Source organism: Alosa alosa, chromosome 3 (genome assembly GCF_017589495.1).
Source record: "Alosa alosa isolate M-15738 ecotype Scorff River chromosome 3, AALO_Geno_1.1, whole genome shotgun sequence".
NCBI lineage: Eukaryota > Metazoa > Chordata > Actinopteri > Clupeiformes > Clupeidae > Alosa > Alosa alosa.
The window spans coordinates 1,948,580-1,963,579 of NC_063191.1; the positions used below are offsets into that span (position 1 = coordinate 1,948,580).

The 15,000-nt window shown below is 45.1% G+C and overlaps 1 protein-coding gene across 1 annotated transcript in view; it reads right to left on the minus strand.

Moving 5' to 3' along the window:
* The window catches only part of lcp1 (lymphocyte cytosolic protein 1 (L-plastin)), a 22,761-nt gene that overhangs the window by 5,861 nt on the left and 1,900 nt on the right, over positions 1-15,000 (minus strand). The window contains 11 exon segments of the mRNA XM_048239437.1: positions 3,479-3,557; positions 5,320-5,373; positions 5,376-5,432; positions 5,435-5,504; positions 5,793-5,867; positions 7,065-7,085; positions 8,748-8,840; positions 9,015-9,025; positions 9,313-9,478; positions 10,778-10,859; positions 13,901-14,033. Of these exon segments, the coding sequence (XP_048095394.1) occupies positions 3,479-3,557; positions 5,320-5,373; positions 5,376-5,432; positions 5,435-5,504; positions 5,793-5,867; positions 7,065-7,085; positions 8,748-8,840; positions 9,015-9,025; positions 9,313-9,478; positions 10,778-10,859; positions 13,901-14,033 (841 nt within the window).

Here is a 15,000-nt window from a genome sequence, read left to right on the forward strand (position 1 = left end):
CTGCTAAACATGCCATGCTGTTGTTTAATGTACATCTATAGAAGCATGCCATGCTGTTATTTAATGTACACCATCTGTAAACACATGCGTGCTGTTATTTAATGTACACATCTGTGACATACTTACATGCTATTTGCAATGACCAACCCAATGTGTTTAACGTCCAGCATCTGTAAACATGCTGTTGATCTATAGCGATGGCGAGAGAGCTGGTATGTAGCTGTGCAGTATGCAGGCTACCTCGCGATTAACTCTTGATTGACCGTAATGTCAGTGCGTGTGTGTGTGTGTGTGCTCACAGATAGAGGTGATTGACACGTGGATGTGTGTGTGTGTGTGTGTGTGTGTGTGTGTGTGTGCTCACAGATAGAGGTGATTGACACGTGGGTATGTGTGTGTGTGTGTGTGTGTGTGTGTGTGTGTGTGTGTGTGTCTGTGCTCAGATAGAGGTGATTGACATGTGGTATGTGTGTGCGTAATGACATGGCTGTGTCCTCCACAGATAGGGTGATTGACACGTGGGTATGTGTATGTATGTGTGTGTGTGTGTGTGTGTGTGTGTGTGTGTGTGTGTGTGTGTGTGTGCTCACAGATAGAGGTGATTGACACGTGGGTATGTGTGTGTGTGTGTGTGTGTGTGTGTGTGTGTGTGTGTGTGTGTGTGTGCGTATGTATGTGTGTGTGTGTGTGTGTGTGTGTGTGCTCACAGATAGAGGTGATTGACACGTGGGTATGTGTATGTGTGTGTGTGTGTGTGTGTGTGTGTGTGTGTGTGCTCACAGATAGGTGATTGACACGTGGGTATGTGTGTATATGTGTGTGTGTGTGTGTGTGTGTGCTCTGAAATGTGTCTAATAAATATATATATTATGTATATTAATATAGTAATAATATATGTGTGTGTGTGTGCTCACAGATAGAGGTGATTGACACGTGGGTATGTGTGTATGTATGTGTATGTGTGTGTGGTGTGTGTGTGTGTGTGTGTGTGTGTGTGTGTGTGTGTGTGTGTGTGTGTGCTCACAGATAGAGGTGATTGACACGTGGGTATGTGTGTATGTATGTGTGTGTGTGTGTGTGTGTGTGTGTGTGTGTGTGTGTGTGTGTGTGTGTGTGCTCACAGATAGAGGTGATTGACACGTGGGTATGTGTATGTGTGTGTGTGTGTGTGTGTGTGTGTGTGTGTGCTCACAGATAGAGGTGATTGACACGTGGTACTTCTGTGTATATATGTGTATGTGTGTGTGTGTAGGTATGTGTGTGTGTGTGTGTGTGTGTGTGTATACAGATGAGTGATTATACGTCGGTATGTGTGTATATATGTGTGTGTGTAGTGTGTGTGTGTGTGTGTGTGTGTGTGTGTGTGTGTGCTCACAGATAGAGGTGATTGACACGTGTGTATGTGTGTGTGTGTGTGTGTGTGTGTGTCTGTGCTCAGATAGAGGTGATTGACATGTGGGTGACATGTGGGTATGTGTGTGTGTGTGTGTGTGTGTCCTCACGGATGGAAGGATTGATTGACGATGAATTATTAATTATTGTTGTGTTGATGATTGATTGATGATGATGATTGTTGCTCACAGATGGAGATTGATTGTTGACACGATGAGATAATATTGATGAAGTGATGATTATTGACAGTGATGATATTGATGACGGTAGTGCTCACGGATGGAGATGATTGACCGTGGAGGTATGTGTGTGTGTGGCGTATTGACCAGTGTGCTCTGGATGGAAATTGATTGACACACGATGGGTATGTGTGTGTGTGTGTGTGTGTGTGTGTGTGTGTGTGCTCACAGATGGGGTGATTGTTATGGGTGTGTGTGTGTATGTATGTGTGTGTGTGTGTGTGTGCTCACAGATAAGTGATCCAACCATGATGAATTATGTGTGTATGTATGTAATGTGTGTGTGTGTGGAGGTGTGTGTGCCTGCAGGGTGGTGTGTGTGTGTGTGTGTGTGTGTGTGTGTGTGTGTGTGTGTGCTGCAGATAGAAGGAATTAATTGATACGTGGGTAATAATATTAATATGTATGTGTGTGTGTGTGTGTGAGTGTGTGTGTGTGTGTGTGTGTGTGTGTGTGTGTGTGTGTGTGTGTGTGTGTGTGTGTGTAATATACTCAGAATGAGAGTGATCCAATACGATAAGTATGTGTATATATAATAATAATAATAATATTAATAATAAGGAGTATATTAATATGTGTGTATGTGTATAATATAATATGTGTATACTCTGAATAAGTAATTAATGAGTATATATATAATATGTGTGTATGTGTGAGTAATATTAATAATAATAATATGTGTGTGTGTGTGTAATAATATATGTGTACTCACAGATGAAATTGATCCAGGCTTTTTGTTAGATTGGCCATTGTGTGTGTGGTATTATTGATGACGAAGATTGATATTATTGTGTTATTATTATTGTGTGTGCTCCTGGATGGGGTGATTGATGCGTGGGACAATATTGACAATGTTATTATTGATCTGTGAGGGACGTGTTATTAATTGATGACGGTATTGTGCTCTGGATGGGAATTGATTGATGCGATATAAGGATATGTTAATAATAATGTGTGTGTGTGTGTGTGTGAGTGTGTGTGCTCACAGATGGGGAGTGATGTACGTGGGTATGTGTGTGTGTGTGTGTGTGTGTGTGTGTGTGTGGTGTGTGTGTGTGGCGTGTGTGTGTGTGTTATTGTGTGTGTGTGCTCACAGATGGGGTGATTGACCGCGTGGGTATGTGTGTGTGTGTGTGTGTGTGTGGGTCTTATTGTTGATATTGTTATTGATGATGATGCTCCTGGATAAGAGAATTGATTGACCGATGGTGTGTGATGACTTATTAATATTGATTATTGTTATTGTGTTATTATTGTGCTCACAGATGAGGTGATGACAAGTGGTATAATGTGTATGTATGTGTGTGTGTGTGTGTGTGTGTGTGTGTGTGTGTGCTCACAGATAGGGGTGACAACACGTGGGTAATATTAATGACAATAATATGTATGTGTGTGTGGTGTGTGTGGTGTGTGTGTGTGCTGTGTGTGTGTGTGTGTGTGCTCACAGATGGGAGTGATTAACCAAATGGGCCCATGTGTGTATGTATGTGTGTGTGTGTGTGTGTGTGTGTGTGTGTGTGTGTGTGCTCTAGATAAGTGGTCAACACGATGGTATGTGTGTATATGTGTGTGTGTGTAAAATTAATATTAATGTGTGTATGTGTGTGTGTGTGTGTGTGTGTGTGCTCACAGATAGAGGTGATTGACACGTGGGTATGTGTGTATGTATGTGTGTGTGTGTGTGAGGTGTGTGTGGTGTGTGTGTGTGTGTGTGTGTTGTGTGTGTGTGCTCACAGATAGAGGTGATTGACACGTGGGTGTGTGTATGTGTGTATGTATGTGTGTGTGTGTGTGTGTGTGTGTGTGTGTATGTATGTGTGTGTGTGTGTGTGTGTGTGTGTGCTCACAGATAGAGGTGATTGACACGTGGGTTGACTCCAAGGGAATTCATCCAGTTCCTGAAGGTGCGCTCCTCTCTCGTCTCACCTAACAAGGATAACACTCATTATACCACTACAACACACACACCACGATACAACACTACAACATCACACTTCCATCTAACACCACAATACGCCACACACCTGTCTGCATCACACACACTATGTAACTCACAGTACACACACACACACTACAGTAGGTGGTATTTAAGATGGTGTAGGTGAGTCTGGGTGCTGTAGGTGAGAATTTGGGTGGTGTAGGTGAGTTTGGGTGGTGTAGGTGAGTCTGGGTGGTGTAGGTGAGTTTGGGTGGTAGGTGAGTTTGGGTGGTGTAGGTGCAGGTGAGTTTGGGTGGTGTAGGTGAGTTTGGGTGGTGTAGGTGAGTCTGGGTGGTGTAAGTGCAGGTGCAGGTGAGTTTAGGTGGTGCAGGTGAGTTTAGGTGGTGTGGGTGAGTTTGGGTGTGAATTGTAAATTGCAGGTGAGCTTATCAGGTTGGCGTTCCTGACCCTCGATGGAGCTCCAGTAGGTGTGAGTTTGGGTGGTGCAGGTGTAGGTGTGAGTTTGGGTGGTGCATGTGTAGGTGTGAGTTTGGGTGGTGCAGGTGTAGGTGTGAGTCTGGGTGGTGTAGGTGTAGGTGAGTTTTGGTGGTGTAGGTGAGTTTGGGTGGTGTAGGTGTAGGTGAGAGTTTGGGTGGTGTAGGTGTAGGTGAGAGTTTGGGTGGTGTAGGTGTAGGTGTGAGCTTAGGTGGTGTAGGTGTAGGTGAGTCTGGGTGGTGTAGGTCAGCCTGGGTGGTATAGGTGTAGGTGAGAGCTTGGGTGGTGTAGTTGTATGTGAATTTGGATGGTGTAGCTGAGAGTTTGGGTTGTGTAGATGTAGGTGAGTTTGGATGGTGTAGGTGAGAGTTTGGTGTAGGTGAATCTGGGTGATGTAGGTGAGTTTGGGTGGTGCAGGTGAGTCTGGGTAGTGTAGGTGAATCTGGGTGATGTAGGTGAGTTTGGGTGGTGTAGGTGAGTCTGGGTGATGTAGGTAAGTTTGGGTGGTGTAGGTGCAGGTGAGTTTGGGTGGTGTAGGTGAGTTTGGGTGGTGTAGGTGCAGGTGCAGGTGAGTTTGGGTGGTGCAGGTGAGTTTGGGTGGTTGTAGGTGAGTTTGGGTGGTGTAGGTGCAGGTGAGTTTGGGTGGTGTAGGTGAGTTTGGGTGGTGTAGGTGCAGGTGCAGGTGAGTTTGGGTGGTGCAGGTGAGTTTAGGTGGTGTAGGTGAGTTTGGATGGTGTAGGTGCAGGTGAGTTTGGGTGGTGTAGGTGCAGGTGAGTTTGGGTGGTGTAGGTGCAGGTGAGCTTGTCGGGTTGGTTTCCTCAAATATGATCGGGCTCCTGAGTGTGAGTTTGGGTGGTGCAGGTGTAGGTGTGAGTTTGGGTGGTGTAGGTGCAGATGAGTTTGGGTGGTGCAGGTGTAGGTGTGAGTTTGGGTGGTGCAGGTGTAGGTGAGAGTCTGGGTGGTACAGGTGTAGGTGAGAGTCTGGGTGGTGCAGGTGTAGGTGAGTCTGGGTGGTGCAGGTGTAGGTGAGAGTCTGGGTGGTGCAGGTGTAGGTGTAGGTGAGAGTCTGGGTGGTGCAGGTGCAGGTGAGTTTGGGTGGTGTAGGTGCAGGTGAGCTTGTCGGGTTGGTGTTTCCTCTGACCCTTGATGGAGCTCCAGTAGGTGTGAGTTTGGGTGGTGCAGGTGTAGGTGTGAGTTTGGGTGGTGCAGGTGTAGGTGAGAGTTTGGGTGGTGCAGGTGTAGGTGTGAGCTTGTTGGGCTGGCGTGTCCTCTGACCCTCGATGGAGCTCCAGTCGATGTCCTGGTTGTCGGGCTTCTTGGCGCGGTGCCATTGAACAGGTTGTACGTCGCCAGGTTCGGCTTGGGGTTGCCCGCTACGTCCGTGCGCCGTATTGACGAACTGCCTGCGGCGGGCGATCAGCCTGCCAGCGCCACTCCGCTCTGCTCAGATCCTCTTTCTCCTGCAGGGGGAGCCAGAGAGACGCAGGGGTGAGAGGCACGCTGTGTGTGTGTGTGTATGTATGTGTGTATGTATGTGTGTGTGTGTGTGTGTATGTGTGAGAGAGAGAGAGAGATTGTGTGAGAGAGAGAGAGAAAGTGAGTGTGTGTGTGTGAAAAAGAGAGATAGAGAGAGATAGAAAGAGAAAGAAAGAGAGAGAAAGACAGACAGAGAAAAAATTGTATGTGAAAGAGAGAAGGCGAGAGAGAGATAACGTGTGTGTGTGTGCATGTGTGTGTGTGTGACTCACCCGTAGGCCAATCATGTCGATGGCGATCGGAGGGATTCCGTCCTCATCACCTTTGGGGGCCACCTGGTTCAGGATGTTGTAATGCATATGAGTCACCACCTTTTTCCTAATAGTGTGTGTGTGTGTGTGTGTGTGTGTGTGTGTGTGTGTGTGTGTGTGTCTGTGTGTGTGTGGTTCAGGATGTTGTAAAATGCACGCCTTGGGTCCTGCAACACACACCTAATGGTGTGTCCTGTGTGTGTGTGTGTGTGTGTGTGTGTGTGTGTGTGTGTGGTTCAGGATGTTGTAGTCGCCAGGTCCTGCAACCACCTAATAGTGTGTGTGTCTGTGTGTGTGTGCTGTGTGTGTGTGTGTGTGTGTGTGTGTGTGTGTGTGTGTGTGTGTGTGTGTGTGTGTGTGTGTGTGTGTGTGTGTGGAGAGAAGAGAGGTGAGGTGTGTGTGTGTGAAAGAGATAGAGAGATAGAAGAAAGACAGACCAGAGAGAAAGGTGTGGCCATGTGTGTGAGAAGAGAGAGAGAGAGGCAGAGAGATAGCGATGTGTGTGTGTGCATGTGTGTGTGTGTGACGGCTCACCCGTGGGCTAATCATGTCGATGGTCGGAGGTTCGATCCTCATCACCCCAGGGCCACCTGGTTCAGGATGTTGTGATACATGTGGAGTCCTGCAACACACACCCATAATGAATAATGTGTGTGTGTGTGTGTGTGTGTGTGTGTGTGTCTGTGTGTGTGGTTCAGGATGTTTGTGATGCATGGCCAGGTCCTGCAACACACACCTACAATGGTGTGTCTGTGTGTGTGTGTGTGTGTGTGTGTGTGTGTGTGTGTGTGTGTGTGGTTCAGGATGTTGTAAATGCCTTGGGTCCTGCAACACACACCCTAGTGGTGTGTGTGTCTGTGTGTGTGTGTGTGTGTGTGTGTGTGTGTGTGTGTGTGTGTGTGTGTGTGTGTGTGTGTGTGTGTGGTTCAGGATGTTGTAGTACGCTTTTGAGTTCTGCAACACACCACAATGAGTGTGTGTGTGTCTGTGTGTGTGTGTAGGTGTGTGTGTGTGTGTGGTTCAGGATGTTGTAGTACACCTTGGAGTCCTGCAACACACACCACAATGAGTGTGTGTGTCTGTGTGTGTGTGTGTGTGTTTGTGTGTGTGTGTGTGTGTGGTTCAGGATGTTGTAGTACGCCTTGGAGTCCTGCAACACACACCACAATGAGTGTGTGTGTCTGTGTGTGTGTGTGTGTGTGTGTGTGTGTGTGTGTGTGTGTGGTTCAGGATGTTGTAGTACGCCTTGGAGTCCTGCAACACACACCACAATGAGTGTGTGTGTCTGTGTGTGTGTGTGTGTGTGTGTGTGTGTGTGTGTGTGTGGGAAAACCACAATACTTCCGAACAATAACAATTACTGTTTGATACTGATCATCGACCAATTTGTTAATACCGCCGCAAGCACCAATTTTGTTGTTGATCATTCAGCGGGACACCTGCGCGTTTCGATGCTTTTCTCTCACGAAACCCCGCCGGTCTGGAAGCTCTTTTCCTTTTGCTCAATATGGTTTCACCGTTTTGTCGGCTCTGCCATTATATTAACATCGCTGGCAACAATTCCATGCTTCGCATTTCTGTGCTGGATGCAGGATGTAAACCGATCCTGCTTCGGGTCGGCGGGCACGACACACTGAACTTGCAAGTGGGATATTCTTCCTGCAGAAGGGCCAGAGTCTTCATTCGCCCTGTAATGTCATTTAACCATATACCGACTTACGAAGATGAGTAATTAACACGAAAACGCAGCCTGGTGTCCCTTTAATTACCGGGCGTGGATTACCAGCAGGAAAAAAAAAATGGATGAATTTTCCGCAGCGCAGGCGCACAGGCGCAGGCATGCAATGTGGGCATTTGTTACGCGTTCGAAACGTCACTACACATATTTGCAGGATAAACCAGTCGACGGGATAAGCGGCATTTTCGCAGGCCTATACTCTTACAGGAATGGTTCTCTGTTGAAGCTACCAAATGTATGGGATGAGTGCATAACACTTATGAGCCGCTTTTATCTTTTACCACCGTTCGATATGATGTACGCAATGCCCACCGAATTTGAAGCTCATAGACAAACACATGGCATCTAGGGCTTGTCACAATTCCATTAACCCAGGACGGTCATTCATTCACGATATTGTAAAAGTATTGAAATTGTTGGAAGTTTACACAGGCTAGTTCAGAGGTGGGCACTACGGCCCGCCACACACCTTAATCCGGCCCGCCCACTTATCATGCTGTTGGCTATTTTCTTCCTACGTTTGACTTTTGTTAAAATAATTCCTGAACGATTTTGTTCAGAGCCGAACATGCAACTGTATTTGACAGAGGACAGATACAATATTAGTGACAAAATGTGACAAAAATGTAGTTTTCAATGTGGTACAATCTCTTTGCAAATTGTTTGTAAACGTTTAATTAAAAAGCATTTAAATCATCCCGGCTCGGCAAAGGAGTTGGAGCTCTATTTAGTAACTAACAACAATTCAGCTGAGCTCCTAGTATTAAAGTATTGTTCAGAAAAGAAGTTTGGTAGACAAGTGTGTGCTAGACTGTTCGAGAAATACCATCCCCACCAACTTTGGGACTGTTGAATATGATACTTGCGATTCCAACTGTCTTGCCTCTTCAAAGCCTGCCCCGACTCGCTCGCTACACTTAAACCAACTTTACGTCAGAGCTGAAGTTGTTGATGCCGGCACCCAGTATGTGTGTGTGTGTGTGTGTGTGTGTGTGTGTGTGTGTTTGTACCTTGATGTCAGAGCTGAAGTTGTTGATGCGTGGGCACCCAGTATGTGTGTGTGTGTGTGTGTGTGTGTGTGTGTGTGTGTGTGTGTGTTTGTGTGTACCTTGATGACAGAGCTGAAGTTGTTGATGCGTTGGCACCCAGTATGTGTGTGTGTGTGTGTGTGTGTGTACCTTGATGTCAGAGCTGAAGTTGTTGATGCGTGGGCATCCAGCCTCCTCCAGGTGGTAGTTGGCCCAGCGCAGTAGCAGCTCCTCTGGGGAGAGCTGTCAAGGTCTCGGGGCTCCCCCGTCTCTCAGCAGAATAAGGGGCTACACACACACACACACCTTGTATCGATACACACACACACACACACACACACACACACACACAGCGTGCAGCGTCCTGCAGCGTGCACACACACACACACGCACATCCACCTTGCAGCACACACCTACCTGCCTTTTACCTGCATACATGCACACACACACACACACACACAATTATCATACACAAACGGAGGTAGTTACAGAAAGGAGGGTAGCATTTTTACTGGACCTGTGTACATGCATTGATTGGTAGATAGATAGATAGATAGATAGATAGATAGATGCTTTTATTGATCCCCAAAGGGAAATTCAAGGTGGGGTATCTGTGTGTGTGTGTGTGTGTGTGTGTGTGTGTGTGTGTGTGTGCATGTGTACATGTGTGTGTGTGTGTGTGTGTGTGTGTGTGTGTGTGTGTGTGTGTGTGTACCTTCGTTCCTGCTGATCTCGATGTCGGCGAATAGGCCGATCTTGATGATCTGCCAGAGGAGGCCGAGCACCAGGTGTTGCCTGCCCTCCTTCAGGTCCTCTGCGCCGATGTTGACCACGTGACAGCCGATAGCAGAGGCGGAGTTCAGAGCCAGATTCAAATTCTCCTGCAGAGATGAAGACAAAGTGTGAGTGTGTGTGTGTGTGTGTGTGTGTGTGTGTGTGTGTGAAAGTGTGTGTGTGTGTGTGTGTGTGTGTGTGTGTGTGTGTGTGTGTGTGGAAAGTGAAAGAGAGTGTGTGTGTGTGTTTGAAAGAGAGAGAGAGAGTGTGTGTGTGAAAGAGAAAGAGAGAGAGTGTGTGTGTGTGTGTGTTTGAAAGAGAGAGAGAGTGTGTGTGTGTGTGTGTGTGTGTGAAAGAGAAAGAGAGAGAGTGTGTGTGTGTGTGGACATGCGTGTTTGAGAGAGTAAGAGAGAGAGTGTGTATGTGTGTGTGTGAGAGTGTGTGAAAGAGAGAGAGAAAGTGCGTACTAAGTAAGTAACTAAGGGCCCTATCTTCTGAGCTGGCGCATGGCGGAAAGTGCATTATTATCCCAGTGCAACGTTTATTCTTATTTTGCAACCACAAAGCAACGCGCCAAGGGGTGTGGCCATTAACGACCTAAGGAGGGGTCTGGTGCACTACCTAAAACTCACTATTGTACAGTACAAACCTGAAACACATTACGCCACTGACCAAGAGAAACCTGGTCAGAAGTCCATGGCGAGTTGTTTATATGTTATTTTAAGAGCGCATTATCAACAGTGATATGGGCGGGTGCACAACGCACCATCCTTCTATCATCCACAAACGTGCACTGGTGTATAATTGTTTTGTTGTTGACTATGTGACCACGGTAAAGTTAGTTTCACTTTGCCAATGAGTTCTAATAATAGACGAGTGCAGATGCATGTAGGCTATACCTACTGGGTTTTTAGTAAAGCAATGGTTTAGTGGAATAACTGTTCCATACAGTGTAAGTTCAAGCAGATTCAGCGCTTCAAATGTGCTGACTATCAAAATACCAATGCACTGTTTGAAGTTGTGCTGTTGTTGTTAAAGGGAATGACAGATGTCCCTTCTCATTATTTAAAGGGTGTGCATGCCTAAACACACCCTGACTGATTAAGAACTTCTTGCACCATGCGCCCACCCAATACGGACTGGACAAACCCCGACATTTGCTTAAACTATTCACCAGTGACCATGCGCTTTAGACCGTCATGATAGGGCCCTAAGTCTTGGTATGCACAGACATAAACAAACAAATGAACTCAATTAAATTAATTATTAAAAGAAAAAACAAATGAACCCAATTAAATTAATTATTAAAAGACAAACATCGGCCAAAAAGACGCTGAATGGAGTGGTGTGCCTCGTGTGTGTGTGTGTGTGTGTGTGTGTGTGTGTTTGTTATGCTTCTTTGTTACCTGGATTGTGAAGGGTGTAAGTTTCTTCTTGTTGATGGTCCTCTCATCAATAGTGTCTGCGACTGACAGGTTGATCATCTTACTGCACAGAACCAGAGAGGAGAATAGAATAGCCCAGATCAGACACATGATTCACATCTGTGTGAGTGTGTGTGTATGTGCTTGTATGTGTGTGTGTGTGTGTGGTAAATGCATGTAAGAGTGTGTGTGTGTGTGTGTGTGTGTGTGTGTGTTGTGTAAGAGTGTGTGTGGTGGTGTGTAAGAGTGTGTGTGTTGTTAAGATTATGTGTGTGTGTGTGTGTGTGTATGGTGTATGTAAGTGTGTGTGTGTGTATAGTGTGTGTAGGGTGTGTGTGTGTGTGTGTGGTGTGTATGTAAGAGTGTGTGTGTGTAAGAGTGTGTGTGTGTGTGTGTGTGTGTGTGTGTGTGTGTGTGTGTGTGTGTGTGTGTGTGTGTAGGAGTGTGTGTGGTGTGTGTATGTATGAGTGTGTGTGTGTGTAAGAGTGAGTGTGTGTGTGTGTGTGTGTGTGTGTTTGTAAGTGTGTGTGGTGTGTGTGTGTAAGAGTGTGTGTGTGTGTGTGTGTGTGTGTGTGTGTGTAGAGTGTGTGGTGTGTGTGTGTGTGTGTGTGTGTGTGTGTAAGAGTGTGTGTGTGTGTGTGTAAGGTGTGTGTAATGTGTGTGTGAAATGTGTGTGTGTGTAAGAGTGTGTGTGTGTGTGTGTGTAAGAGTGTGTGTGTGTAAGAGTGTGTGGTGTGTGTGTGTGTAAAGGCTCTGGTATGGTCCTGCATCACATTTGCGCGTGGTCCAAGACGTCGTCATTTTGTCGCGGTCGAATACATTCCACATTCTGAATCGCGCGTTAAATCGTTAAGGTTAGCGCCTGCCACTATGGATTAACCGTGATACTCTGTCCCCACCAACAGGGGATGCACGGCGAAAAAGTAGGACACAACCACCAAAAGAAGCCTGGAAACGCCTGAAGAAAAGAAGAACGGGATGTGCGAGCACTGAACGAAGGAAGAGCTGATGAAGGAAAAAGCACCATGAAGCACTTTCACCTGTCTGCTGGGAAGTTTGATAAGCTGGCCCATAGCATCGCCTCCATTTATCATCCACCAGAACACACACAGTACACCTGTTGCTATAGCTGAGAGACTAGCTTAGCCTACTTGTTTATTTAGGCTACTTAGCCTGTAGCTAAGTAATAAAGCTATAATGCCTATAGCTAAGTGACTCGGTGCCGCGAGGGCAGCAATATTGGTGCGATACAAAGTAAAGACATTTTTCTAAACACTGCAGTGTCATGGTAAGAAAGAGTTGTGCGTACAGATGTCCTCAATTAAATTTGTATTGAGTCTTCACACCTGCCTCATACCAAAAAGTATGAACCAAAAACCTGTAAATATGACATGTCAATAAAAGTTTTTAAGTATTTGTGTTCATAATGTATAATGTCTCACTGTGATAATGGGTGTATTTAGAGCGAGAGGTAGCCTAGGTTATTCCTTCAATTATTATTATTATGATAACGCATTATCCAGTGTTGACAGGCGAGATTTGAGATTTGAGTTCAACATTGTTCAGGAGTAGCCTAGGTGATAATGATTGCACCTGGGAGAGGTAGGCTACACACTGCAAAAACTGCTTATCTAACCAAATCTAACCAAGTGTTATTAATCTTATATCAAGATAAAAACTAGTTGGTATTGTTTTCAGAGCAAAAGAGACTTCATCTTAGCGCTTTTTTGTGAAATCATTTGACTTAATTTAAAAGAAATTTGACTTATTTTAAGACATCTCATCTTGAAAACAAGCAAATTTGTCTGCCAGCGTTAAGCAAATTTGTCCTAAAACAAGCAAATTTGTCTGCCAGCGTTGAGCAAATTTATCTTGATAAGACTCCTTAAAATAAGTTAAAGTCTTCTTAAATTAAGTAAAAATGCTCTTTGAGAGGGCTTAGGTAAGTCTTTCATACTAAAAACAATACCAAATAGATTTTTAATCTTAATATAAGATCAATAACACTTGGTTAGAATTCATTTTTGCAGTGCATTCCCTTTATTATTATAATCACTATTGATAACGCATTATATAATGAACAGGCGAGAATGCATCTCGATCAGCAAGTGTTACTGGGTTTCGCCTGAGCGTTGTAGATAGATACCTTTATAATGGCTCTGGGTTTCATGGGATTTGATTTCAGCATTGTTCAGTAATAGGTGCTAGGCTACGCCATTTTTAAAAGATGCATTTAATCCAAAGTCATGTCAGCTCTCTATGCAGGAGTAGGGCTGTCACTTTTATTCGAACATGACGGAAATATCCAAGAGTCGAATATAAATAAACTATTCGGTTTTAGTGCTGTGTAGCGATTTCTACAGTCTATGATCAGTTTTATTTTATTGTTTGCCATCTCATTCAGTGCTCTATGATCCAGGGCTCATGACCAAATCAAGCCAATATAATAGCCAGTAGCCACAATGAGCCCATGCAGCCACCCTGTTTCAACAATGAAAGGTGACTTTACAGAACGCCAGCCTGAGCTGACAATTACGCCCCCAACTCATCTAAAATGTGGTGTCTTGAAATACTTTGGGTTCTACACCATAGATGGTAAAGTGACCGGTAAATAGAATGTTCTGTGGATGATCTGTGGATTGTGGCTTTACATCGCTCAAAGTTGACTCCATTTCATGGTGTTTCACGTAACTCGATAGCCAGGCAAGCTGAGGACAGGCGCTCTGCTCCATCACCGTCGCTATGGTAACCAAACAAGTCTTCTTCTGTCTAGGTTTGTTTCTAGGTTTAAATGTTGTTCTTCTATGTGGTCCACCTACTGGAGGGGAGGTTTACAGCAGTTCCGCTTTCATACATGTGCAGTCTACGCTGGCCACTTTGACGCCGGGTCTTAAATTTCCCCCGGTCGACTCAAAGACGCCACGCATGCCTTAAAAAATGACGCTAAATTTCGGCCATGCGCCACCAGTGCACAAGGCGGTGCGGGACGCAGACGCGGGAGCGTACCATAGGCTTGAGAGTGTGTGTGTGTGTAAGTGTGTGTGTGTGTGTGTGTGTGTGTGTGTGTGTGTAAGAGTGTGTGTGTGTAAGGTTGTGTGTGTGTACCAGAGCACGATGCCATCTCCCATGGCGGTGAACAGGTCATTGGTGGAGGGGTCCATGGGAAGCACATGCTGGCAGTCCGGGTCCTTCTCCAGAGCCTTATTAATCCAGTTAACAAAGGCCACCTTCTCCTCCTCTACACACACACACACACACACACACACACCACACACACACCACATACACACACACACACACACCATACACACACACACACACACACACATACACACACATACACACACACACACACACACACACACACATCCACACATACACACAGACACACACACACACACACACCATACACTCACACACACACACACATACACACACATACACACACACACACACACACACACACACTCATTAGTTCATCTTATTTTTACACAGGTATCAAGGCTTGGGATAGTGTGCCTACTTAGGGATTTTTAAAAGACAGGTCAAGCAGTTTTATGGACTAAGGAAAATATACATAAATATAATAATATAATATAATAATAAATATATATAATAAAATATACATAAATATAATAATATAATATGATATGATAAACTGGATAGACTATACATGCATTTTTGTTTTCTTTTAATTGGTTTCATGTGATGTTTTTGTTTTTTTGTTTGTTTGTCTTTTTCCCTCCAAATACAGTTTTCTGTGTCTTGTGTATTTGTTTTCCTGTCTGTAACTTCTATGTGTAACACCTACTGTAGGACCATGCTGGAAATAAGTATGTTACTTTAGCAGAAATCAATCAATCAATCAATCAATCAATTAGCGTTGTGATTGTGTGTGGGTCCTATAAGCACAACTTCTGAAAGGGCTGACTTCCTGTTCCCCTTTACCTGTGAATTGTTACTGTGTTACGGTTCCCCTTTACCTGTCAGGTGTGCCGAATGGACAGTCACTTATGTTACTGTAACCAAAATGCAATTTTCCCTTCATCCACTAGGTGTCACTGTGTATGTATACAGGTGTTCCTGAGGTATGCAGGTAGGAGCATAGATATATATACATAGATGCCACATTGTCCGTTGAGATCTACTAGAAGGAATATGTCAACGTGGCCGCCATATTGGTAGGGTCAACACGGCCGCCATAT